At 61.0% G+C, this 23,203-nt stretch overlaps 1 protein-coding gene across 3 annotated transcripts in view; it reads right to left on the reverse strand.

Annotated features, from left to right (window-relative positions):
• ITPR1 (inositol 1,4,5-trisphosphate receptor type 1) overlaps positions 1–23,203 on the reverse strand; it is a 257,806-nt gene that overhangs the window by 8,403 nt on the left and 226,200 nt on the right. For all 3 annotated transcript variants that reach the window (XM_036266062.1, XM_036266061.1, XM_036266060.1), the window contains 5 exons: positions 20,670–20,865; positions 18,614–18,706; positions 17,410–17,549; positions 16,771–16,936; positions 13,739–13,899 (listed from right to left, as the gene is read on the reverse strand). In XM_036266062.1, the coding sequence (XP_036121955.1) occupies positions 13,739–13,899; positions 16,771–16,936; positions 17,410–17,549; positions 18,614–18,706; positions 20,670–20,865 (756 nt within the window). The remainder of the gene's footprint in view (positions 1–13,738; positions 13,900–16,770; positions 16,937–17,409; positions 17,550–18,613; positions 18,707–20,669; positions 20,866–23,203) is intronic.

Consider the following 23,203-nt stretch of genomic DNA (forward strand, 5'->3'; position numbering starts at 1 on the left):
CTGAGCACGGCACCATACTGACAGGCAGCGGAGATGCCCGCCTGGCTCCGGTCCCCGCTGCAGGTCAGTCCTCAGACACCGTCACACCTGCCCACCGGGAAATGTGCCCAGGTCCCAGGCTGTGCACTCGAGCGGAGGAGCGGACCTCAGTGTTCAGAAGAGAGCGTGCCCAGGGGAGGGGCTGGCGATTGCCCCGGCTCTCGGGGCCGACGACCACGGAGAGAGGACAGGTGGTGTGGCCGGCTGGCCCTGCTGTCAGAGGCTCCGGGTCCCCACAGAGACTGAGACACATCCTCATAGACTCACCCCAGGGGACGGGGACAAAAGGAAAGGTCCATGGTCCCACGGAGCTGTCGGACCGAGGACGTGCGGGTGCAGGGACTGGGGCGGGACAGGTCCTGACCCCACTGGGTGTGCCCTGGAAGGGAAGGGAACGGGGCTGGGGCTGGGGGAGGCATATTTCAAAGGGGACCCTGAGAAGTGCCTGGTGTTTACAAAGGGTAAACTGCTATTATTGAATATATTTTTTGGGAAAATATTGGATGGTTCTTTAGGTTTAAATCAAAAGTATAACGAGCACCACAAGCTCTCTTGGAAGAAAATATATAAAAATTTAACATGTTCAGCAAACACAGAGCACCGGTGTCCGTGGTACCGAGGACATGCCAGAGCCACGGGCCGGGGTCGCTGGGCCTCGTCGAGGGGCAGTGGCGCCTCGGCTGAGGGCTCCTGGCGTCCCCACACCCGCAGGTGAGGGAGCAGAATGTGAGTGGAACAGACCGGGGGGCAGACAGCGCCACCGCGAGAACGGACACAAGGCGGACTGGCTGGGCCCTCTCCTGGCTGGGCCCTCGGGAGTCAGCCCTTGGCCACAGCAGGGGCCTGGCCCAGTGAGGGAACCAGTGTGGCCGGCACTGGAGAAGAGGGTGGGCGGGTAGGGGCAGCTCCGACCGAGTTCCACAGCTGTGGGCAGGAGTGGACGGGCCGGGACAGGGCTGGGAGAGGGAAGGACGGACGTGATCCGTGGGGGGAGAGCGTGCCAGCTGCCGCAGCAGGTAGCCAGGACTCACCTGTGGCTACTGGTCACTGAATGCACAGGAACGCTAAGCCTCAAGCTGCTCGTCCCCACCTGCAACCTGGCTCGAGCCCCTCGCACGTTCCTTTGCTCAGCAGACCTTCCGCCAGCGGGCGAGCCCGGGCGGGCCGAGTCCCCGTTGAGGAGGCCTGAGCGGGTGCGGTGCCGACCGAGTGCACAGCGCGGACAGCGCGGGGCTTGCTTCTCATTCCAGCGGCCAGGGCCAAAGGGCTGCAGGTCGGAGCGAGTTACCGCCAGAGCCCGGCTTCCCCGGTGGCGCAGGCGGCTCCGGGCCTCCCGGGCAGCGGGTGCAGAAAGGCCCCCGGACAGCGAAGGCGCGGACTGGGCACCGGTGGTTTCCGTGGTGGCGCAGGGTTCAGTGCTGAGGGGCCAAGGCAGAGAGACCAGGTCCCTGCCCCCGGTGCTTTGGTGCCAGACAGTGTCGCGGGCAGGGCTCAGGACCCCGCTCCTCACTCTGGGGAGCCCCCTGTGGCCCTGTGCTCCCTGCCTCAGGGGCTCAGGAGACGCACTCAGACCCCGGTTGCTTTTATCCGTGCTTCCGAACATGGGTTCCTGCAACCTCGTGGAGGCCTTGCCCAAGGGGCCCGCGAAACCAGAGGCAAAACACGCTGCTTTTGAAGGTGCCCCCTAATAATCAACAAGGAACCAGTGAACGGATTTTGGCATTACACTGAAAAGATGCCCTGGTGCAGAACAGGAAATTGAAATCAAATTTCGAAGCTAAAACCCAGGATTTCAAAGACATGTGGTACCTGCTGCAGGTCCCTTGGGCCCTCTGCCCGACCCGAGGGACGAACCGTCCGCCGTCCTCCCTCCCCTCAGCGCAGAGGTGGGTATGACCGATGACGGCCATGTAGGTCCCCCCCTTGCCTTCCTCCAACGCGAATACCCAACAATGACGAGCCGGGTGGGGGTGACCCCACTAACCCCAAACCACACACACCAGCTCAACTGCGGAGGGTACTCCGGATCCCAAACCCGAGGCCTTGGGTGTTGCCAGTATTTCAATTAGTCATCCTGAGCTGTTAAATCAGATCTCAAATTCCCAAGGAGCACCTGGTAGTCAAAACTAATTAGCAATTCTGTCCTCTGGATTTCCGCGTGGCTCTGCACCCACAGGGCCCCCCGCGCGGATCTGTCTCTCCAGGCGACCCTGTGGAGACCACCCAGTGACGCGCACGGGGCAGGGAACACCGCGTCCACACCCCCTCTTCAGCCCACTCACAAGTGCCCAGCTTGTTCCACACTAAGTGACCCAGGGTGCCTGTCGCCCTTGCTCCCCGGCCAGCCAGCATGGGGGGGGGGTGGTTCTGTACATGTTTGCAAAATCCTGCCTTTATGTCTCTTCAAGATTAAAAGAAAAGTCTGTGTCTCGGCTTCCACTGCATTTTTGAGAAAGTCATGTTCAACTGAGACACTGTTTGGAGGTAAATTCTTCTCGGGTGTGTGTGTGTGGTCGGGAGGGTGGGGTCGGGTGGCTTCTGGGTTCACTGAGCAACTGTTCCCGGGTCTGAGCCGCCCGCGTGTCCCTGGCTCTCCTGGCTGCTGGCATGCTGCATACCGATGGCATTAGGCACCGTCTGCCCGTCCTGCGGCCCAGCCAGCAGGCTCCCGGCACAGCCGCTTTCTGGGTCAGAGCACACACCGGCCGCAGCCACCGCCGGAAGCGGCTGACCACAAGCGCTCACTTCTGGTTAGCTCTCTTCTAGGTAGAGCTGGAAAAGTCCCTGCAAAGGCGAACGCTGAGGTCTGAGACACGGGGGCGGCACTGACCTCTCGCAGTGCCCTTGACTGGAAAGAGGGAGGGCGCGTGCCTGTGTGTGTGTGTGTGTGTGTGTGAGAGAGAGAGAGAGAGAGAGAGAGAGAGAGAGGAGGAGGAAGAGGAGGAGGAGGAGGAGGAGGAGGAGGAGAAGGAGAGGAAGTTGGATTGTGTGATGCAAGTGCTAATCATTCTAAGAAGCCCTTCCTTGCCCCAGGTTCGGCTGCGGAGGCTGTTCTAAGAAAGGACTGAGGTGATCAATCACCGGCTCAGAGATGTCTCAGGTGGAGAGTTGTTTACCGTGTCAACAAGGAACGTTTATTGTTGAGTCTCTTCCTCAGCCAGGCTAGAGAACAGAGAAAGGAGTAAGAGTAAAAGAAAGTGTCACAGAGAGAAGATGGGTCTGGGGAAATGGACCCACTGCCTTCCTGCCCCTTAGAATCCCCTCTGGGAAGATGCCAGAGGCCACAGACTGTCCTTTTAACTCAAATGGCAACTGACTTTCTACTCATATTACCAAGCAAGACGACAAGGTGGATTTTCCCGGGAAGCCTGGGGATGTGAGGTGACAGTGACGAGAGGGCTGCAGGAGACCTGGGCACAGATTCTTGGCCTCCCGATGTGCCCCAACCCTCAGAAAATGCCCGGAAGAGGAGGGGCAAGGGCTGACGGTCACCCCGAACTCTCAAAGGCAGGGATAGGACACTCGAGTTCAAATCATTCGCCTCTTCTGTGAGTTGGGGTGATTACGTCCACTGAAGAGGAAGAGGAAGCTTCAGAACTACCTCTTCTAAGGTCACGGCAAAGGGCAAAACCAAACTCAGCATCTGTTGTTTCCAGTGAGAAACCATGACAGCGATCCCTAACCGCACTCACTGACTGCCACGCCGTGCGTAGGGTCCGTTAGGCCTTTTCAAGCAAGCCAAGCTCCAGAAACGAGTCTCAGTGACGGACCGGTGAAAAGAGTGGCGGGGTGGCGGGATGAGGCCAGGCACGGAGCTTTCCAGGGCGGCGGGGCTGTTCCATGCGCAGCTGTAATGCTGATCCCTGTCATTACAGCGCCCGGAGCGAGCGCGAGGGTAAGCTGTGGTCTTCAGCTAGCAACAATGTATCCATGTGGCATATCTATCTAATGTATCTATGTATCAAACACATGGCAATCATACAAAATGTTAACAACAGTGAATGAGACAGTGACCAGCCTGGGTCTCTGCTTCCTTTTGGTCTCTGAATCGCAAACAGTAGGCAAGAGGAGGAAACCAGTGCCCTGCCCCGTGACGGAGCTGGTCTGGAGCCAGCCTGCGACCTAGGCACCGGGTCCCGGGTGCTCGGCTCCTTCTCCCGCCGTCGCAGCTGCTCCGGGGTAGGTGTCCGTGTGCTCGCTACGTGAGCTCCAAATGACATCACCCGACCAGGCCGCATTATATAATTCCCAGCTGTGCTGGGAGGGCCACTCATCCTTCCCAGACCCAGTTAATGGCTGTTCTTGGATGATAGTGTGTAGCAAGGACGCCGGTGCCAGCAGGGAGCACCGCACCCAGTTCTGATGAAATCCTCGGAGGAGCCAGCTGCCGGGCCACCGCTGAAGTCATCCAGGGCCCTCAGGTGGAGGGTTTCCAGCCCCCCTGGGGCGTGAGAAGGCAGCACTTACCACTCAGCCCCAGGGCTGGGTCCTGGGCACCTGGGGCTGCCCGGGGAGGACACTGGAGGTCACAGAGGAGAGAGGAAGGTGGGGCTGGCGGCCTGAGCCAGACGGGTGGGGCCGGCCACTGGAGCTCCCTAATCAAGACCGGGGCCCCACCTGCCCCTCTCATCTGGTTCACAGCGTGTTGGGCAACTTCCCCTGCGCCGTGGCTTGGCTGGGAAACCTCCCAGAGCACTCGGGGTTCATGCATGCCCTTCTAAGCCACTTTTACTGGCTCCCCTATGCTTTCCTTGATCCCACGAGGTCCTGTTTTTGTTTTTATTAATTTACTTTTGTTACAGATGCTTCTCCCTTTTTCCCCATTGATGCCCTCCTCCAGACCCTGCCCCCCATCCCATTAGTTCCAAACTTTGATCTCTTATTACCTTTATGCAGTGACGGTCTTTTTGTTTGTTTGATTTAAGTGTACTTACAGCTTTCCAAAGTCCTCTCCTTTGTTTCAGGGAAAGTCCTTGTGTTCATCTCTGCACGCACACGCACACGCATGCACACTTGTCTGCCTCACTGCTACGCGCCCCCCCCCCCCAGTGTCCATCAAATAGCGTTTACTGTCCTGTGGGGCTGCGTGTGGGAAAACACCTTTTACTTAAAGCCAGCCCTGCCCATACACACACACAGTGACAGGAAGATGTCGTCTTGGTCACGGTCCCTGCAACTTCAGTGGGAGTTCAGAGGAAGGTCCCCACACTGCTGCCCTGACAGTGGGTTGGAGGAGGGGTCCATGGGGGACGGAGGCCAGCTGCCACGTGCTGATGCCCCCAATTCTCCAATTCTTCACCCTCCCATGTGACTGACCTGCCCCTGCACTCAGACCGCAAAGATGTCCCAGCCTGTTCCTTAGGTCTTCTTCCTCCACCCACACCCCCGCCCCGCCACGGACGCGCCCCAGCCCACGAGCTCCCCCTCGGCAAGCGGCGCCGTGCACGGACAGCTGTGGGCAGCGCCCTCGGTTTACGGAGGACGCCGCGGTCCTGAGGGAAACCGAGGGCCTGTCCGCCTGTACGACCTGCAAACACCAATGGCTCTGCCTGAATCCCAGTGTCTCCTTTAGTCCCAGCTCCCTGGAGGCCTGCCAGCAGGCTCTGTGCTAAAGGGACACGGTTCCAGAACCCGGAACACGCTGGGTCCCTGACACCGCCCAGGAGACAGCCCCTTTGGAAAGGCTGCTGGGCAGCGACCACTCAGCACGTGACACCGGCACTGCTTAGGGGCACCGTCGGTGCGAAGGTCGAGAAGCCGCGGGAGGGGGGCGGGCCGGAGGGTCACACGGGCAGCCCGTGGGCTCTGCAGTCGGGGCAGGAGGCCTGGAAGGGCCAAGGGGTGTGTGAGCAAGTACCCCTGCCACAGACGAGCAAGTACACACTGAACCCGGAAATACATCCTGGGCCTGACGCAGTGGGGAGCTGTGCGGGGAGAACCCGGCTTCGTGGCCCTTCCTGGCGTCACCAGCACAGTGCACGCTGGTGCGGCTCAGGGACCACACTGCGTGCTGCCTGGCACAGGTGCCTTCTGGGATGTCGGTTTCTTTCGGGCGGGTCGTGGCTCCGCTCCACCCCCAGCAAGGCAGGGGGGGGGGCAGCAGGTCCACAGGAGGAGGCTGCCTGTGGCAGGCACAGCAGAGACAACCTCAGACCCTGCAGACCAGAGGGCAGAGTGTGCGGGAGCCGGGTGGGGGCGCTGGCTGGGCCAGGGCTCTGTGCCAAGCCGCCAGGAACCCAGGCGCAGTGCACAGGGTGGGCGAGAGCAGGGCTGCGGCCGGGCAGCCAGGCCGGTGGTGCCGACTCGCTGTTTGCAGACACGGGACGCGCTGCCTGTCCCTCCTCGCTCTGGCTGGCGCCCTTTCCCGAACTCTGCCCTCCGCAGGCGTTCTGGGGGTCGTGTCCGCGCCCCTTCCCGAACTCTGCCCTCCGCAGGCGTTCTGGGGGTTGTGTCCGCGCCCTTTCCCGAACTCTGCCCTCCGCAGGCGTTCTGGGGGTCGTGTCCGCGCCCCTTCCCGAACTCTGCCTTCCGCAGGCGTTCTGGGGGTCGTGTCCGAGGGCAGCACGAGGAGCTTGTGGAGCCCGGGCCGTCTGACCCCCGAGGCCTCCCAGGGGAGCCGACGAGCGCAGCGCGGCCACCTGTGTCCCAGGACCTCAGGGAGGCAGCCCCGCCGGGAGCCCAGCCCAGCCCGGCCTGCGTGCGCCAGAGCAGAGGGCACTGCCCCATGGCCAGACCCCGCCCGCCGGCCCGGATGGAGCCGCAGGTGACAGGAGGGGAGGGACGCTAGGCGTCCGCCCCACTGACCTCCCTCTGCCCCGCTTCCCTCTGGAGCCCCCTCTGCTCCGCCCCCGGTTTCGTGTGTGTGTGTGTGTGTGTGTGTGTGTGATAGTGCGTGTGTGACAGTGCGTGCGTATGCGTGTGTCCCTGCGGGGGCTGTGAATTCTCACGTCCACTCTCGGGTCACCTCCGCCACCGCCCCTTCCCGCCCTGCCCACGTCTGGGCCTCGCTTTGATCTGTGATCCACCAGGAGCTCCGGGTCTGCTGGGCAGTGCTGAGCCGGCCTGCAGCTCTGACCGCGCCAGGCTCTCGCTCGGGTCACAGAAGGTGCCCGACCTGGGCCAGCTCCCCTGTACACAGAGGGGCCCGACCCGTAGGTTTCCAGTTCCCACTCTGACCTTTGCCCCTGGGACCACACCGCTTCCTGTCTGTGCTTCCGTCTTATCACACAGAGATAACGGCCGAGGCTGGCTTCCCACCTTCTACACGGTTCCGGTTGCCGTTTCCTCGGGTTGAATCTGACGGAATTTACTGGCTTGAAGTTTACCCAGGACGTGTTTCTAGCAAAAAGGCTTTTCGGACACGACCTGCCCAGGGCTCTCACTCAGCACAGCGTTCTCCAGGCTCCTGACTCCCCGTGAAAGAAAGCACCCCACTCCCTTCCCGGGGCACCCGCTGGTTGCTGGGAGGACCACCTGTGCTCTGGGGCCCACCTGCTTCCAGATTCCTGGACGGCTAGTCTGCAGGAGGGCGGGGCCTCCAGCCGGAGCCCAGTGCAGTCTGGAGCGGGAGTGTGTGTGTGTACAGGTGTACGTGTGTGTGGATGTGATAGTGCATGTGAGAGAATGTGTGACAGTGTGTGTGTGATAGTGTGTGACAGTGCGTGCATATGTGTGGTGTGAGTGTGTGTACAGGTGCATGTGTGAGTGTGTGAGAAGATGTGATAGTGTGTGTGTGATAGTGCATGTGTGACAGTGCGTGCGTATGTGTGGTGTGTGAGTGAGTGTGTGTACAGGTGTACGTGTGTGTGAGAGAATGTGTGATTGTGTGTGTGTGTGATAGTGCGTGTGTGACAGTGCGTGCATGTGTGGTGTGAGTGTGTGTACAGGTGTATGTGTGTGTGAGAGGATGTGTGATAGTGTGTGTGTGATAGTGCATGTGTGACAGTGCGTGCGTATGTGTGGTGAGTGTGTACAGGTGTACATGTGTGTGAGAGAATGTGTGATAGTGTGTGTGTGTGATAGTGCATGTGTGACAGTGCGTGCGTATGTGTGGTGAGTGTGTACAGGTGCACATGTGTGTGAGAGAATGTGTGATAGTGTGTGTGTGATAGTACATGTGTGACAGTGCGTGCGTATGTGTGGTGTGTGAGTGTGTGTGCACAGGTGTATGTGTGAGTGTGCCCAGGGGAGGGTAGGGGGGAGGACAGCTGTCCACGGGAGCTGGGAAGTCCGCACGGGCGTGAGGACGGGTCAGAGGCCCTAGAGCTCCGTGCTGAGGGCGGCACCCGCTCCGCTGAGGCACCTGGGTGTGGACGCCCTCGTCTGGCTGTGGTTCTGGTGAACTGCCTCCTTAACTTGGACACCCCGCTTGGTGATAGGTGTGGCCACCAAGGAACTGTGAGCCCTGCCGCCAGTGTCGGGAGGGCAGCGGGCATGCCTGGCTCTCCGGGCCTCTGTGCCGGTGCGTGCTCCCTGACCTCGGTCCTCGCCACGGCTGCACTCAGGTGGGGGCTGGTGGCGGCTGGGAGGGCCGCACCCCCTCGAACCCACGGGCTCCATCTGGCCAGTGGATCCGCCAGCAGGCAGTGTTATGAGGAGACCCTCCTTCCCATGCCCCCCGCCCTCCGTGGGGCTCTTCTGGAGGTGGTGACTCAGCTCATGGGGCGGTAGGAGGGCGACAGCGGTCAGGATGACCAGATGGCCGCGCGCGCCCACACACGCGCGGGACAGCTTGGGGGGCTTGGACTCAGCAGAGCTGGGTCTGAGGCTCAGCTCCAGCACCTCCTGGGGGGTGACCCTGGGGGGCTGCTCAGCCTTCCTGGGCTTTGGGGTCCCACCTGCCAGATGGTAACAGTGCCACCTCAGTGCTCTGACGGGGGGGAGGTAGGGGAGGGTACATGTCCAGGTTCGTCTCTGCGCTGATCACCGCCACCTGCAGCTACATCGGTCCCCAGGTGGCCCTCCCAAGGCGGCGCCTGTTCTGCAGCCCCGCCCGTGGGGGTGGTTCTCCCGTCAGCTCTGAGCAGAGCAGCTGTCAGTTACCTGCCACCTGGACAGGAGGAGGAGCCAGGGCCGAAGACGTGGGGCAGCGTTCCACGGGGTCACCTGTCTCCAAACCCCACACGCGGCTCATGCGGCGGGGGTGGTGAGGTCCCAGTCGCAGAGTGAAATCTGCAGTTTCATCAGCAGACGCCAAAGCGCGTTGAGGGTCTTGTTTGCTCTTCTTGACCACCCTCCCTTCCTGGTGCTTCCTGGACTCTGACTGGCCTGCTTCTCGGGCACAGGGTGGCTCCCCAGGCTGCCGGGCCGACAGCGGGCACCGCGGAGACGTCAGACGGGGCTGGAATCACTCACAAAACAGCCTTTCAGCCTGCTTCTCGGGCACAGGGTGGCTCCCCCGGACTGCCGGGCCGACGGCGGGCACCGCGGAGAAGTCAGACGGGGCTGGAATCACTCACAAGAGGGCGTCTGCCCGTGAGTTAGATGGGCATTGGATTGTGGTTCAGGGTTCACAAATGTTTGCTGGGATGAAGGGTTATCACCAAAACGCAACGCGAGAAAACCAAAATTCAGGCTCCGACGGGGAGAGGACACTCGGGGTTTTTCCTCCTGCCTTGACCCGCCAGGGTTAAGTGAGGTCACCCCCGAGTCCCATTTCTCTGAAAGGACAGCCCTGTCTGGGCCTGAGCCAGCACTCGGACGGCACCTCCAGCCCCGGAGGCTCTGGAAGAGCGGGGGAGGCCGAGCCTCCCCGGAGCCAGGCTGGTCCCAGCGCTTCCCGCAGGCGACGGACAGCCCCCAGAGCCCCCAGAGCCCCCAGTCTAATCACGAGAAAATCGAGCCCAGAACTCGGGGCCACCCCACCCATCGCTGGAAGCCCTGGTCCTGGGCGGGGAATGAGGGTGGGGGACACCATTAAACACACAGATGGAAGCCACACGCCCGTGACCGAGTCCGTGCAGAGTGTCAACTCTGTCCTGCTTCAACATTTCTGGACACTTCAAACTGCTACCTTCCGAGGGAGGGAGACACAGGCGGTCTCCATGGCAGGAACTCAGTCCCGACGCCCATCCCGACTTTCCTCAGCAACGTGTGCCAACGGCCCAGGCGGCTTGCACAGTGGGGTGTCGGCTGTTGGCACGACGTGCCCAGGGTTAGGAGCCGGGGAGGGGCAGAGCTGGAACCCAAACCCTGGTCTTCTGCCCCCAAATCCCATTCTCAGGTAGCGACGACTCCAGGGTTGGCATGCGCCTGGCCTGGCTTTCAGGGATGTTCCATCCCCAGGGAAGGGAGGGAGTGGATGAGCAGAGGAGAGGAAAGAGAACCCACCATCTTCTGTGTTAATCAACTTTAATTGGTGGGGGAGCCTCTTGTTCTTAACAGGGAGACAGGGCTTCTTCAAATGTTCCTCCCCGTCAGGGATGGCAGAGGCGCACCGTCCCAGGTGAGGCCAGGCGCCACCTGGAAGGCAGCCCGGGGGGGGGGGGCTCCCCCACACTTCTCCTTTGCAGCGGTCAGTCGTCTCTCTCCAAGTTGCCCGGGGCCTCTGAGAGCCCGCCTCAAAGCAGAGCCTGGCACCTGCTGCCAGCCAGCTGCGGTCTGAGATGCACACGCTCCTGCCGAGAGACGCGCTGTCCGCAGCCGGCAGCTTGGCCTCCTCCACCGTGGCCACCTGGGGCCTCGCCCCGCTGCCTCTGCCGGGGCGTCTGCGGCCGCTGTGCGCTCACAGTGCTCGGGGGTCCTGGGGATCAGCAAGCTAACGGACAGCTTCGGCCACTAAGCAAGAGGCGGGTTTCTGGAAGGACAAGGCCCCAAAGAGCATCTCTCAGCGACTTCCTTTGGGACACGAGGAGGGAAGGGCGAGGCCCAGCCGCCGTCCCCGGATCTCGGCAGAGCTCACTAGCCGCCCCGCGGTGCAGAGCGGGGGGGTCTTGCATCCTGGTTGGCCTGTTGGTCACCTGGATCTTCCTCCCTGAAGTGTGGCGGGTGCTGCCCTGGGAGGGGCTCCGCTCTCCGCTGTGGCTGCCCCATAGGGGATGACCAGGTGGGCCCAGGACCTGGGCATGTAGCCCAGTCCTCCCCCAACGATTCCGCTTAGAACCCCAGTCCTATCCGGCTGTGGTTGACGTCCCTGCTGGAGTCCCCACAGGGAGCCACGCGGCTGCCAGGCCAGACAGCACTGAGGTCCCGCCTGTCACTGGCCACCTGAGGCTCCCTGAGTCCACGACATGCAGGGAACACTGGCTCCTCAGCAGCCTGGACATTTGGGATGAAAACTCAGAGCTCCGGGTTTCCAGACCTTTTCACCGGAAGTCCCACACCGTCCGAGGGTGCTGTGCACGAGACGTGGTTGTCAGGGTGTCGCCCCTGGGCTCCCACACCGTCCGAGGGTGCTGTGCACGAGACGTGTTTGTCAGGGTGTCGCCCCTGGGCTCCCACACCGTCCGAGGGTGCTGTGCACGGGACGTGGTTGTCAGGGTGTCGCCCCTGGGCTCCCACACCGTCCGAGGGTGCAGTGCACGGGACGTGGTTGTCAGGGTGTCGCCCCTGGGCTCCCACACCGTCCGAGGGTGCTGTGCACGAGACGTGGTTGTCAGGGTGTCGCCCCTGGGCTCCCACACTGTCCGAGGGTGCTGTGCACAAGACGTGGTTGTCAGGGTGTCGCCCCTGGGCTCCCACACCGTCCGAGGGTGCTGTGCAGGGGACATGGTTGTCACCCCCGGGCTCCCACACCGTCCGAGGGTGCTGTACAGGGGACATGGTTGTTACCCCGGGCTCCCACACCGTCCGAGGGTGCTGTGCAGGGCACATGTGGTCGTCAAGGCGTCGCCCCGGCTCTGAGCAGCAGGCAGGCAGGGGCAATGTCCACCCTTCCTCCCCTCAGCTGACCCTCACAAGGCTCCTCTCAGTCTTCAAGGCTGAGCAGAAGCCCAATGTGTCCGTTTCCTGTGACGTGACCTGCAGAACTGCTGAGGACGGAAAGATGGGGCACCCCAAACACGTCGGGGAGGGACAGCGAGGGGAAGGCGCGGGCTGTCATCTCAGCGGACGAGCTGAGTGCAAACGAGGGTCCCGTGTGTCCGTCGGCACCAATGCTCACGAGCTACGGGCTCCCTCGGCAGCATCACTGGTCACGGGGACACAAAGGTCCTGAGGACTTTTGGGGAGCTGTGACCCAACACTAGAAACCTCATCTGTGACAGTCCTAACCCCTAGAATCAGACCCTGCTCCGAGGGCCCAGCGCCAGTCACAGCACGTGACCATGGCGTCGACTCCTGGTCCTTAAACCTGGGCCTCCATCCTGACCCGGCTTCTGGGCTCTTCTTGGGCTCGTTGTGAACCCGAGCTGGCCTTCAGCCAGCAAAGGCCCGGGCGCCGAGGTCTGAAACCGGCCCCTCCACCAGGCTGTTTTCTTCTCCCTCTGCTAATCCACGTCGTCTCTACCCGCCTCTCCTCCGAAGCCTGGTCCTCCAGCTGTGGGACCTCAGGCCTTTCTCGCACCCCAAGTTCTCTCTGACCGGTTCCCCACGGGGGTCACTTTATTACCAACCCAGCAACACGCGCGGAGGAGCCTTCCCAACGGCAGAGGCTGACTGTGCGCAGGTTAGGGGTCGGCCTCCTCCGCACGCCCACGACCGTGTGGATGGGAACTTCTTGTCGGGTCAGCGCCACGTCCTGTCACTACTGCGCGGTCCACGGACCCCAGCCCCGCAGCCCCGCAGCCGGCGGTCATGCCGATCACAGTCCTGAATTCCGGCAAGATGTCCAAGCCATCGCGCCCCCATTCCCAGCTGACAGGACCCCCGGGTACAGATGACACAGCAGCCCCAGGGAGCCCTCCAGAACCCGAGGCCGCTGAGCCTACTGTCACAGGACCGTCTGGGCTGACAGCCGGCCTGCACTGGGCGCATGCGCGATGCTCCCCCTCCGACGGCCCTCGCCGGGGTGTGCGCAGAGCTTGGCAGCCGCCTCTGCAGAGCACAGAGGAGCACGCCCGGCGCACAGGACTGGGCAGAGTCCTGGGACTCTGGAGCCTCTCTGGTGGCCGATGCCCCCGCCCCTGCACCCCACGCCCCAGAACAGTTTAACAACGTTCAGAACCCTCAGGTACAGAAGGACAGCTGGCCGGGACCCCCGGCACATGTGGGGTGCCTCCTCGAAACCCTGCCAGAGAACGGGGTCCGAAAGACGTGGGTCCGTGTGCCATCCCCTCCTCCCGGGACACGGTGGTCACGGTCACCAGCAGCAAGATTCACTGGGGACCCAGACCCCTCCACCACAGGAACCCCTCCTGATGACCAGCACAGCGCGCCCCCGAAAGGCCAGGCTGGGTACGAACGAGCGAACCGATCAGGCTGAACCATGCTGGGCGACCCTTCTCTACAGAGCTTCTCAGAGCAGGTCTTATTCAAGACAAAGACACGAAAGAAAGAAACAGAAACGTCCATCATCAGGAAGAGGCAGAGCAGAGGTGGACTCGGGCCTGCAGACCTCGTTCAAACCCCAGCCTGTTGCCGGCCTGTGCTAATCTCCCGCCTTAATGTCCCCTCCCTTACAATGAGGACGCCGCCGCCCGCCTGCTGCTTCAGGCCACGTGAGGGGACACACACAGGCCGAGCCTAGTGCCTCCCGGCGACAGGGCTCGGCAAACAGGAGGCTGCTTCCTGCGTGTGCCCCGCCCCCAAGCCTGCCGCTCACCTTGATCATCTCCGCCACGTAGCTCTCGGGCCCGGTGTACTCCGTGGAGTCCTTGACCTTCACCAGGACGATGAAGCACAGGTAATGCCACATGTTGTGTTCCTCCTTGATGTGCTCCTCGAAGGTGACCGTCTTGTTGTCAAACTTGTCTCTCTCTAAGCCTGGAAAGAGACGGAGAGGCCGGCACACGTGAGCAGCCCTGCGGGAGCCCCGCTGCAGACCCGTCCACACCGAGGGGGCTCCACGCCCGTCTTCACAGCCGGTGGGCTCTGCCGGCCTGTGAGTGTGTTCACGGCACGTCACAGCAGGGGCGCCCGCTGCGGCAGGCCAGCTGGGTTCGACTCCCACCTCTGCCACCCATCGGTCACTACTTAGTCTCCAGGTGCCTCAGTGGCCTCGTCAGGGGACGGCCAGCCTGCCGCCCGGCTCGGGGTCACTCGGGGGCGGCGCGCTCACACTCAGCAGGCGGCCAGTGAATGGGAGGTCCCCTCGCCAGGGAATGCCAACATGCAGACAGGCTGCGAGGTTGTGGAGGAGACAGAATACAGACAGAAAGAACTGGAAGCACATCTTCCACTCTGGCTGGTACGTTTACTTTGCAGAGGTCTCAGTGAGCAATTCTGAAACCAGCCGTGTCTCAGACTGACACATGGCGGATCGTGGGGCCAGAGGAGGGGACTGACAGGTACGGGGAGGGGGACAGAGTAAACGCTAGATGCTGTGTGGGAACAAGAGGCACCGGCACGAACCTGCTTTCACCCCAATACAGCGACGGGCACAGGGGTGTGTGTGTGCGTGTACCTGTACATTCGCACACGTATCCTCTGAACCTGTGCCCTCGTGAGCCAGCAGGAAGGAGCACACCGCGTCCCTAGATCTTGCCTCTAAATGCCATTCTCTACTAAGAAGAACCAGGGCTCCTTGTCCCCTGGCTGACAGCCGGCAGGGTCGGGGGAGGGGCGAGTAAGCTGGAGCCTGGACTGTCTCATGGTGTCAAACAGCGGAGGAAGCACATAAAACATGACGCGGCAAAAACAGCACCATCCTGCGGGGGTTCTCAGTGGGCAAATCAGGCGATCCGAGCATCAGATAAGCGATTCCAGTAAAAGATTATAATCCACTAAGATAAAAACCTGCGAATCCATGCTGTGACAGATAAAAACACACAGACACACATAAGCGAGGAGAAGAGAAAGCGATTTTTTAAAATAAAAAGCCAAGAAACGTACAAGAAAAATAAAATAAGAAACCATCCTTTGGTGACCATCATAAGAGGCTCAGGTAGGAACCAGCCATGGGCTTGAAAGCTAGTGAGTCAATGTTTTCTTTGAGGCATAAGATACTTATGTTGTCTCAAAGTATCTCCCCATAAAACAGCAAAGAGGAAAAAGTAACCTGACAGTGGGGAAGAAACCTGTTACCCCCTAACCAAGAGAGCAAGGTTAGTCCGACCAGTCCCGAGTGACCTGGCCTCCTGCACCCCCAATGCAACGCCCCGAGGAGGGCGCCCACGTCTGTGATGCTCCTGGAACAGGGCAGAACCTTAATCCTACCACGAGGACACGTCGGACACCCAAATCAAGGGACCATCTGCAAGACAGCTGACCTACGCTTCACACCGCCAGAGGGGCCATGGGGGGCTTTCATCTGCTTTAAAGGACATCACTGGGATAAAGGGCGGACTCTGAACGAGGGCTGTAGATTAGATCACAGGACTGTATCCTTGATTTTCCAATTCTGATCATTCTATGGCAGGGACACCAGAGAAGGCGCTTGTTTTTAGGAACTACATACAGAAATATCTAGGGATAAAGGAGCATTAGTCAGCCACTCTCACACTATTCAGAAAAACCGTGTGTGTGTGTGTGTGTGTGTAACAAATGAGGTCAAATATTAATATTTGGAAAATTTGGGTTAACAGTATACAGAACTTCATTTTTAAAATTGATTTGAGAGAGAGGGAGGGAGGTGGGAGAGATCGATTTGTTGTTCCACTCACTCACGGGTTGATTCTTGCATGTGACCTGACCGGGGATCAAACCCGTGACCATGGTGAGGGCGACAATAACCAACTGAGCTACCTGGCCAGGGCCTAGTATACAGAATTTCTTCGTACTCTTCTTATGATTTTTCTAGCACTCCAGAAAGCATGACAAACAAAATGCTTTTAAAGATTTAAAAAGGAGTTTGGCTGGTGTGGCTCAGTGGCTGAGCGTCAACCCTGCACCAAGAGGTCGCTGGTTCAATTCCCGGTCAGGACACAGGCCCAGGCTGTGGGGCCGATCCCCACTGGGGGGCATGCAGGAGGCGGCCAATCGGTGTTCTCTCTCATCGATGTTTCTCTCTCTCCTTCCTTCTTTCCTCTCTCTCTAAAATCAATAAAGGAAATATATATATAGATTTAAAAAGGAGCACACATTTTAAGTTTTTATGTGAAAAAAGCACTCATTTTGAGTAGATGTACCAGAGGAAGTGTCTACAGCTTCTGGTGAGCATATTATGAATAATCCCGAAACGATTCCTCAGCTCCCAGACCGCACCATTAGCTCCGTTTACACGTGTGCCCCTGAGGGTGCTGAGATGACGTCGGGGTGCCGTGCCCCCTCCCACGAGGACACTCACTACCGGCACCTTCGCAGGCCGGTCCCAGCCTGGGAGGGTACATGAGCCAGCTCTCCTAAGTCCCGCTGCACGACTGAGAAGTCCCGTGTCCTTGTGCCCATGTTACAGGTGAGCCACACAGGTTTGGAGACGTGAAGCACTAAGGTGAGGTGACGCGCTGGTGAGTGGCAGGTGCGACGCCCAAGCCCGAGCCCTGGGCTCCCCGTGCACGGGAAACCCGACTCCATCCGCAGCGAGGACACTGCAGTCCCTGGGGCCGAGGGATGCGGGGCTCCCCCACAACAGGAATACCCGAGATGCAGTCATCTCAAGCCGCGTGTGGTGACGCCTGCTCCTGAAGCCCCGCTCCTTACAGCAAGCCGCCCGCCGTCGGGGAGAGGCCCCCAGAGCCCCGCAGCGCCGCCGCTCACCGCAGATGAAGCACGTGGTCTTGAGGATCTCTTCCTTCTTCTGCTTCTCGCTCCTCAGGTCCGCAAAGGTGTCGATGATGACCCCGAAGATGAGGTTCAGGACGATGATGATGACCATGAAGAAGAACAGGAGGTCATAGATGACTCTGGCAGCAAACAGAGGCTCCTGGAGGGAGGCGGCTCAGTCAGGCAGGTCACCCCACCCCCCAGGTCTGCAGAGTCCGGGCAGAGGGGACTCTACCCACACGGCAGATGCCAGTGTCAGCCCCGGGGTGCACCCTGACCCCCACCATCACCCCTCTGCCTTCCCCGGCAGAACTTAAACTGGGAGTCAGACGCTGAAAGCCACCGCTGGGGGTCTTAGCACCCTGCGAGAATTCTCCGAGGCCGGGCACCCGTGTGGGCGGGGAGCTTCCCGGGACCTAGGGGTGTGGAAGCCAGACCCAGCCCGAGGAAAGGGTTCCCCTGATCACGTGGACTGGGGGACGGGTCCCCTTGCACAGTACCAGCATATGGAGCAGAGAGGGAAGGGGCCCCGAGGCGCGGGCCCTGCCCTGCACGCCTGGCTGCTCCCAGGCTGCCCGCGGCCTCTGCCCAGCCCACCGGCCCTCCGCCCCCTCCGGGACAGGGTGCAGCCACCTCCTTGGAGGGCTTCCTGAGCACGTCGCCCACGCCGCCGCCGCTGCGCAGCCCGTGGCTCAGCACCGTCACGATGCACATGAGCAGCGTCTCGCACGTGCGCTCCTTGTCTTGCTCCGTCTCCCCGGCCGGGAGCAGCTCTGGGGAAGGAGAAAACAAGACAAAGAATCGAAGCGGCACACGCTTCTTCTGAAACGCTGAAGCCATCGGGCACCTCTGCTTCTGAATCCGCTGTCCCCAGCGCGGCCGAACTGCCCTTCCCACGTGAAGTCTAACACCTGCCCGTCCCTGCAGGGTTTTCCACTCGAGTCCCAGCTTTGACCTTGGCGAAGCTGCTGACACTGAGCCACACCCCCGCGTCTCTGGGCGGAGGGTGAGGCACTGCGCCCAGGCTCCTCGCGGGGGCGCTGTGGGGGCCAGCCCAGGAGCATGTTGCATCGGTCCTCGGGATGAAGCTCCCGTCGGAGGCTGTCCGTCCTCCCTGGTTTTAGGAGGAAGCCCCGTGCCTTCCTACCTCTATCCTCTCCCCAGCTGCAGTAATGGATGTTCTCGCTAAAACGTCTCTCATCTTATCACCTCCCTTTCAACCGTTTCCAACCCTCCTTTGGATGAAATTTAACCTCCTTCGCCTGGCATGGAAGACCCTTCATGATTTAGCCCTTTGTCAGCCTCTCCGGCTTCATTTTTTGCTCCTCTTCTTCCTCATAACCAGTTTCTCCCTAAACCTACTGTATTCCACTGCTGGGCCCCTAGACAGGCTGTGACCCCAGACGGGCTGTGCCCTCTGACTGGGACGTGGCCCCCCGCCTCTGCTGGACGGGGCGCTGTTCCGGTTTTGCTCTCATCTCCTTGGCGGTGTTCTTGCTGCACTGCGAGGCTGGCCCCTGTCTTCTGGGCTCCATCCTGATGCCCAGCATTTAGCAACTCAGGTACCCCCACCCGCCTGCCGGCCTCCTCCCTGGGAGTGTAACCTGGGCCCTGGCAACAGTGGGCACCCCGAAAATACTGGCGGAATCAGTGAAGCCGGTCTGTCCTCCCCACGGAGCTTTCTCTCCCCCGGTCTCCCTCTGCCCCCAGCCTTTCCCGGTTGCCACTGGCCTCACTCCGGGCAGAGACTCTGCTTCCATGTGACCCCAACATCACGGGCAGCGCCTGCCCGCTGGAGGGGCCCGGCGCCGAGGTGGGGCTTGCGCCCTGGGCCTACCTTCTCCGGGGGCAGGGGCGGAGCAGTTGTCCTCGGCGCCCACCCTGCACACGTCGGAGTACAGCAGCTCGCTGGCGAAGCTCTCGCTGGCTTCTGGGGAGAGAAGGACACTCGGTGATGCGCAGCCTCACGGCGGATGGCCCCCTGCAGTCCGCACGGACACTCAAGGCGGAGATGCAACGTGCACGTTCCCGGGGTGATCCGGCCGGGAGAGAAGCCAGAAAGGTCACATCCTGGCGGCTCAGTAGAGACTGCGCACTGCGATGGCACCTCTCGAACCCTACGGCGGACACGGGGTCTCTGGCAAGCGCGGCAGAACCGCCGTGGGTGCTGCTGGGAGTCCAAGGTCGGGCCAGTGCGGTTCGGACGCCGAGAGGGCCCTTCGTGTCCCCTGGAGGCTGCAGCACACGCCGCGCCCGGCTTGGCCTCAGCCACCCAGCGGGTCCTCGGACACAGGGGCCGGTGGCGGGATGGGACCAGCGGTCTCCCCGAGCCTGCGCACTGCCCGCGACCCCAGGGATGTTCCCGAACAGTGTCACCCACGTGGATGGAGGGGAAGGGCGCGTGGCTCCAGCACGTGATTTCATTTATCTTTCCACTCTCGGACTGGAACTCTGCTGGTTCTCAGTGTGTGACGACAGGACAAGCCCGTCGTGTGTGTGACGACAGGACAAGCCCGTCGTGTGTGTGACGACAGGACAAGCCCGTCGTGTGTGTGACAGTAAGACAAGCCCGTCGTGTGTGTGACGACAGGACAAGCCCGTCGTGTGTGTGACAGTAAGACAAGCCCGTCGTGTGTGTGACGACAGGACAAGCCCGTCGTGTGTGTGACAGTAAGACAAGCCCGTCGTGTGTGTGACGACAGGACAAGCCCGTCGTGTGTGTGACAGTAAGACAAGCCCGTCGTGTGTGTGACGACAGGACGAGCCCGTCGTGTGTGTGACGACAGGACAAGCCCGTCGTGTGTGTGACAGTAAGACAAGCCCGTCGCACGTGCGCAGGGTCGGAAACCCCGAGACAGGCACCACCAGCAGTTGGAGGAATATCCTCCTGTATTTCAAGAGATGTGAACTTTTTACTTCACAGGAACACACACTGCCCCTACCGTGGTTATCTGCAACTCCCGTCACACCGTGTAGGCGCTGTTCTGTGGGTCACAGGAGGCATTGAGTCCGCAGGGGCCGCCCCCAGGGGTCCGCTAGTGAAACGCCACGAGGCTCAGCCACCTCCAGGGCCGCTCCGCAGTGGCCGCCCTGCACGCACACCTGCCCCCACAGCCCAGCCGGCCCTGCACGCACACCTGCCCCCAGCCCAGCCGGCCCTGCACGCACACCTGCCCCCACAGCCCAGCCGGCCCTGCACGCACACCTGCCCCCACAGCCCAGCCGGCCCTGCACGCACACCTGCCCCCACAGCCCAGCCGGCCCTGCACGCACACCTGCCCCCACAGCCCAGCCGGCCCTGCACGCACACCTGCCCACAGCCCAGCCGGCCCTGCACGCACACCTGCCCACAGCCCAGCCGGCCCTGCACGCACACCTGGCCCCACAGCCCAGCCGGCCCTGCACGCACACCTGGCCCCACAGCCCAGCCGGCCCTGCACGCACAACTGCCCACAGCCCAGCCGGCCCTGCACGCACACCTGGCCCCACAGCCCAGCCGGCCCTGCACGCACAACTGCCCACAGCCCAGCCGGCCCTGCACGCACACCTGCCCCCAGCCCAGCCAGCAGGCTCCCCTCCCAGGAGAAATTCCTGGATTCAGATGCACTAAGCCAAGGGGATGCACACGCCTCTGTGTTCAACACAGATAAGGTCCGATTCTTGCGGGAAAAAGTTGTGCTATTTTAACATACGACTGCAGTGAATGAATTCAGCGTAGGATCTGGACACTCGCTGTGCATCTGACAGACCACACCACCCCTTGAGCAAAACGAGAACTGAGCCTGGATTCAAAACTCACGCTCTGGGTGAGACACCTCCGTTGCTCAAGTCACTGTTGTCTTCAGTGCAGCCACAATAGGAAACATCCGTGTAACAGAAGACCCCAAACCCACCTGGGAGAACTGTGTCGTCGGGCAGCCTGTCTACTTCCAGGAGGAAGTCGTCCTTGAAGAAGAGGTAGCCCACGATCGAGAACAGGTACACCAGGATCAGGGCCAGGACCGCCGTGAGGATGATGGACCGCCCGTTGCGGGTGACACTCTTAATGACGTTGAGCAGGGTCTCCTCTCTGTACACTAAATCGAAGAGCTTCAAAACCAGAAAGAGGGTGATGAACGACCTGGCGATGCCCGTTCCAGAGGTGCGCCGGTCTCCCGCAACGACAGCTTGGTTTACACGACTCTGCCCTTCCGGAAGCTCAGAAGCATCATACGACTACCGACCACTTCCCAGAGAAAGATGAGATCGGGGAAGTGGGGAAAGGTAAACAGAGAAGGCAGGCAGGGAACAGCAGCAGTTCCAGGGGTACACGTTCAGTTTAGAGGGGCTGGAAACAGATGGTGCAGGGTAGGACCGGTGGGTTTCAGAGAACAGGACCGGGAGGAGGGTCCCGGCGTGTGTCCACTCAGGGAGCTCTGAGTCTATGAAGGGCTGTAGGGTCAGATAAATCCTGTCCCCGCGAGTCTCGTGGGGAAGGCTGGGGCAGGAGCAAGGACTCGGGAGTGAGACAAAGGTTCACGTCTAAGCTCAGCTACTTGCTACCCTCGGACCCTGGGCGGGAACCTTCCCCTTCTCCTTCCCCGAGCTTCTATTTCCTTTTGCAGACTGGAGGGCAGACAGTTATTGTGAAGAATAAATAGACGATAGATATACAGGACTTAGCATACGGTCACACTTATGTGTACTCAGCCAGGTGTGTCCTGGGCCAGGGTCACACGGAGTCCCTGGCAGGGACACAGCAGGAAGCAACCCCTTCCCAGGCCCTCGTGGGCACGGAGCCCATCAGGTCACACCTGGGCGTGTCCTCGCCTCGCAGACCTGCTAGAGGTGGGCTCACGAGAGGACGGCTGCAGACCCGGACAGGTACGGGACCGAGGCTGGGTGTCAAGAGCTCAGGCACGCGGCGGGGAGGGTGGCAGAGCGCGACGGGAGGGCTCATTCTCAGACCCGGGCTAAGGTGCTGTCCCCACGAGGCTTTGTGCACAGCCAGGGGACGAGGGGCTGGATCCTGACTCTGCTTTGACGCGCGGTGAGATGACGGAGCCTGGAGCCTCCCTCTCTGGACCTGTGCCCTCATCGGGAAAACCGTGGGCCGTGCTGGCTGACCACCCAGTCCCGCCAACGTAGGATTTTACGTCCGAGTTCATTTTCCTGATCCCTTCACTCTGCCTTCGTGACACCAGTCTGTGCCCTGGGCCTGGGCAGGGCACCGGGTACAGGAGAAACTTGAAGGGAAGAGCTTTGGTCAACAGAAGAGCACAAGGGCCATCGACGTGGGTTAAGTATCACCCAGCAGGTGACAGCAGCCTCAGACACCAAACAAACGACACACCGAGAGCGTGGCTGGGAACGTGGCGCGCTTACGGCTCCCAAACCACGCAAGTGACAGGTGACTGTCGTTCCTTCTCACTTATAATTTCTCACTTCAAAGCGATAGTCACGCATGACGTTAGGAAGGAAAAGTTTCCTTCTAATTAGAAAATCACACCTGTTCTGTGGAGAACACTTTGAAATCACAGAAAAGCACAAAGAAAAACAAAAAATCGCTACTAACTCCCCTGCCTGCAGACATCTACCCACTTGGGTAGTTACTTCCTTTCACTGCCTTTGGAGAAAGTCACCTGTGCACACGTGTGTTTACAGAAACGTCACATCATCGCACAGGCAGTCCGGGCGGGTTCGTGCCAACAGCGACCCCCTGTCCTTGGCGTGCGGAACCCGGAGCTGACCTACCCCACGTCTCTTCTCTGAACAGTGGAGCGTTTTCAACGGCATGTCGTTAGACGTCATGCCGTGATGCGCACCTCTGTCGCCTCCACACGGATGTCCAGCGAGTGCTTCCTGGTGCGTTTCCAGAAACGGAACTGTTGGGGCACACATGCTAATGGAAGCCAACACATGCCCGCTGAGCGAGCCGGGCACCCAGGCTGCCCGCTCTGCAGACCCCGCGCCATGTGCTCTGGACCCTCCGACGCCTGAGCGCGAAGGACGGACATTTCCCCAGGCTTCCTGTCCGTCTGCATGTCTTTCTGCCACATGCCAGCCCAGAAACGCACACTTTCAGCTTGGGCGCCACCCTTCGCCAAGGACACGGCTTGGGTGCAGGCCTGAGGCCGCTTTCGGCCCGCCCTGGGTCCCCAGCCCTCGGCTCGTCACCCACGCTCCCTCCCGGGCTGCCGGCGTGGAGCGCACCCCGGGACACGCAGACTTTCCTCGTTCATGGGGCAACGTGAATGGCGTCAGTGTTCTGTCTGTGGCCCTCAGCACACACAGTGAAGACTGCATTTGACACCAAAGGAACACACCACTGAAGGTCACCGACGAGTCAAGACCCCGACAGCAGAGAACCCCCAGAAGAGCCGAGAGACGTGCAGCGGTGGCTGGAGCCCACGAGGTGTCTGTGGAAGCGAGCCGAGCCCTGGGCTCC

This window comes from Molossus molossus, unplaced genomic scaffold, assembly GCF_014108415.1.
Source record: "Molossus molossus isolate mMolMol1 unplaced genomic scaffold, mMolMol1.p scaffold_m16_p_18, whole genome shotgun sequence".
NCBI lineage: Eukaryota > Metazoa > Chordata > Mammalia > Chiroptera > Molossidae > Molossus > Molossus molossus.